This window comes from Sinocyclocheilus grahami, unplaced genomic scaffold (genome assembly GCF_001515645.1).
Source record: "Sinocyclocheilus grahami isolate Dianchi unplaced genomic scaffold, SAMN03320097.WGS_v1.1 scaffold2580.1, whole genome shotgun sequence".
In the NCBI taxonomy this organism is placed as follows: Eukaryota; Metazoa; Chordata; class Actinopteri; order Cypriniformes; family Cyprinidae; genus Sinocyclocheilus; species Sinocyclocheilus grahami.
This window is the reverse complement of record NW_015507759.1, coordinates 32,274-35,235: the sequence shown is the minus strand read 5'-3', so window position 1 is coordinate 35,235 and position 2,962 is coordinate 32,274. Positions and strand designations below refer to the sequence as shown.

At 38.7% G+C, this 2,962-nt stretch overlaps 1 protein-coding gene across 1 annotated transcript in view; it reads right to left on the bottom strand.

Annotated features, from left to right (window-relative positions):
* Nucleotides 1–1,357: 1,357 nt before the first annotated feature.
* The window catches only part of LOC107575346 (zinc-binding protein A33-like), a 3,563-nt gene continuing 1,958 nt past the window's right edge, over nucleotides 1,358–2,962 (bottom strand). The window contains exon 4 of the mRNA XM_016261740.1: nucleotides 1,358–2,343. Within this exon, the coding sequence (XP_016117226.1) occupies nucleotides 1,799–2,343 (545 nt within the window). The 3' untranslated portion in view covers nucleotides 1,358–1,798. The remainder of the gene's footprint in view (nucleotides 2,344–2,962) is intronic.

Here is a 2,962-nt window from a genome sequence, read left to right as displayed (position 1 = left end):
ACCTGCGCTGACCTGCACTCATCCTTCCACCAGTGTTAGATTTTGATATTTTTGGTACCCAAAGCACACCGATGCACAATTTCTGGCCAAAATTCAGCAATATTGATGAATATAGGGAATGTTTAGGTCTATATGAGTTTGATTAGTAAATGTTCTAAGATGTGTTGCTCCAGGAACAGTGTTAGGAAATACTGGCTGTGTCTAAAAGCTAACTGTCCTATCAGGTAATGATTCTGCGAGCAACGTTTGCACACAAAAGTACCTCACATGATTTCAGACAAACTGCATAAAGGCAGCATAAAGGTTTAATGATCTACAACAAAATAGAGCTTTGGTGATTACTAAGCAAATGCTTAATTACTACCATATTAATTTCTCACTTGAAATGGCATCAAAAGTGGAAAAAGAAATGTCAAAAAAGTACATTGACACAAACTGACCACCAACCGCAAACTTTAAGTTTAAGTAACTTTAAAAAGTCTTTTTTTTTTTTTGCTCAACTGTCATGGAAAGAAACGCATACACTGTAAAGATTGTACTAAAAATCGTAGTCAGAAATGTACTGTGAAATCGATGCATGCTGGGTCATTTTCTTACAAATAACTGTGAATGAACAGCAGAATGATGCTAACAGCACAGTAACTTACTGCTCTTGTTTTACTGTGAACTCTCATTATAAAGTTGTCTTTAACAGTGCCACTGTCAGAAATCTACTTGTTCACTACTGTAATTATTTTGAAGTCACCATCCCGGTGATTGGTGATCCCATTTGTTTGGGATCTTGGACCTTGTAAATTCATATTCAATTTTCTGATCTAGTCATATCAGAAATGACAAATAAAAACATGTCAAAATGATGACAAGCTAGAATATGAATAAGCTAATTACCTGACTTTAAGATATTCAAACTATTCTTAGCATGTATATGAAATTTAATTTTAGCATTTTTTAAGCATGAAGATTAATCAACAACTTATTTTATATTCATAATTGTTTGTGGATGGACTTTACACAATAGTGAAGCAACTGCTGAGATGCGTCTTTAAAATGTCTCGATATACAAAACACAACAAATAAAAACAACACTTACAACATTACAAAATAAACAACACAAGCTTTATATGCACTGTAGAAACACAGTATGATGCTGTTTGTTTAGAAGAATATTTCTGAGAGTGCAGTTTGATACAAGAGAAGTCCCGCTGTGAAATTACTGTGAAAGTAATGCAATTATTAAAATGCAATAATGTTACACATTGTAGTCTGTAACACACACAGAGTGTCTTTGCCTGAGGTTCTGGAGGTCTAGTGCAGAGTTCAACTCCTGTAATCAAACAGTTGAATCTACTCTAGACATTCAGCTTTACTGGAACATTACAGGCAGGTGTGTTGGAGCCGGGCTTGTGATCTGATTCTGTTTGGATCCTCTACTCAGTTGTCTCCCCTACGCTACAATCACATTCATATTTGAGTGTAACACCAATCACAATCAATCAAATCCAAAAATCAATCAAAATCCAGTCAACAACAGCTGAATAGAACCAAGACCTGCCTTACATTTTTTCTTTTTTGATAATACAATGAAAAAATGTAGCGCAGGGCAGGTCAATATACTGAAGGAAAAAAATTATCTATTGCTACTTCTGTTTGTTTGGGTATTTTTGCCTAAAAATATAATTTCATATATATTCAGATATGTGCTGTTTAATATCCATTAGTTACCATAATAACCATAAAATGCAAAACAATGAAAACAACAAATTCTTGTACCTTAATTGATCTAAAAGCAGAATGAGATTTAACTGTGATTTTCTGTTGTTACGATCAGTTTAACTGGTAAGATCCTCAGAGGGGATGTTGTGCAGCGATTATATAAGAATGGAAAGACAGTCTCTGTGAAGGTTGATGTGAATGAGCAGAGACAGATGTTAGTTAGAGGATCAGAGAAGGACACATTTCCTCCGTCACAGTCCAGCTGAACTCTCACATGCTGCAGCTTCTCTTTAACTGTGAAGAGAGTCAAAGGTTGCGCTGGGGATTGTGAGCTGTATTTGCTGTTCATATACCGCATAAGCCAGACATTAGACTTAAAGAAAACCGCTCCCTTCCTTTGGTTTGATGCTGTGGTTATTCCAACACTCCAGTTAGTATTGTCTCCAACCTCCACATCCCAGCAGTGTGTTCCTGAGTTAAAGCCCTCAGAACCCAGAACACATAGATACTTGTCAAACCTCTCTGGATTAGCAGGATGATTTTGACGTAAATCGCTGTCCGACACACTGGTCAAATCAGAAGAGAGTGTGAGCCGAGGATGTGCTGTGTTTGGATCTAGAGTCAATGGAGCTGCAAAGAGAATTAAATCAGATTAGAGGATGAAATATGATGGTATTAGAAATACAAACCTATTTACATAAACATACACCATGAAGAATAGACTGTTCCCTTTCATGGGAACTTCGAACTGCGTCCTCTAGGGTTCGCTATGGGGAATGCCTCGTCGTGACCCGTGTCTGAAGCATACATTGAAAAAACACCAACTCGTTGGCCGGCGACAGCCATGACGTCACTACCGGTGCGATTATAGTATAAATAGGCGCCGGGAGCTACACATCATTCTCTTCTTCGTCTTCATTGACTGTTTTGTTTGAAGCGTGCATTTCTGTGGTAAGAGCGATCTCTATTTATCTCATTATGGCGAGCACTAGCAAAGCATTTAAGGATGTGTGCATCCGTGTTGACGTTGTTTAACATCTGATGACACACACGATCTATGCGTTGTTTTGTTTGGGCAAAGAGCACACACGTGATGTCTCCGAGGGGGCAATCGGCGTGCACTGCGAGCAAAAAGAGCACGAAGCTCTCGTTTGTCTCTCTTTTCGAGGAAAGAGGGGCAGCCATCTGCTTCCCGCGGTTCAGGACCCTCCGCTGCTGAGGCACGGAGGAGAATGAGCTCGTGGGGATC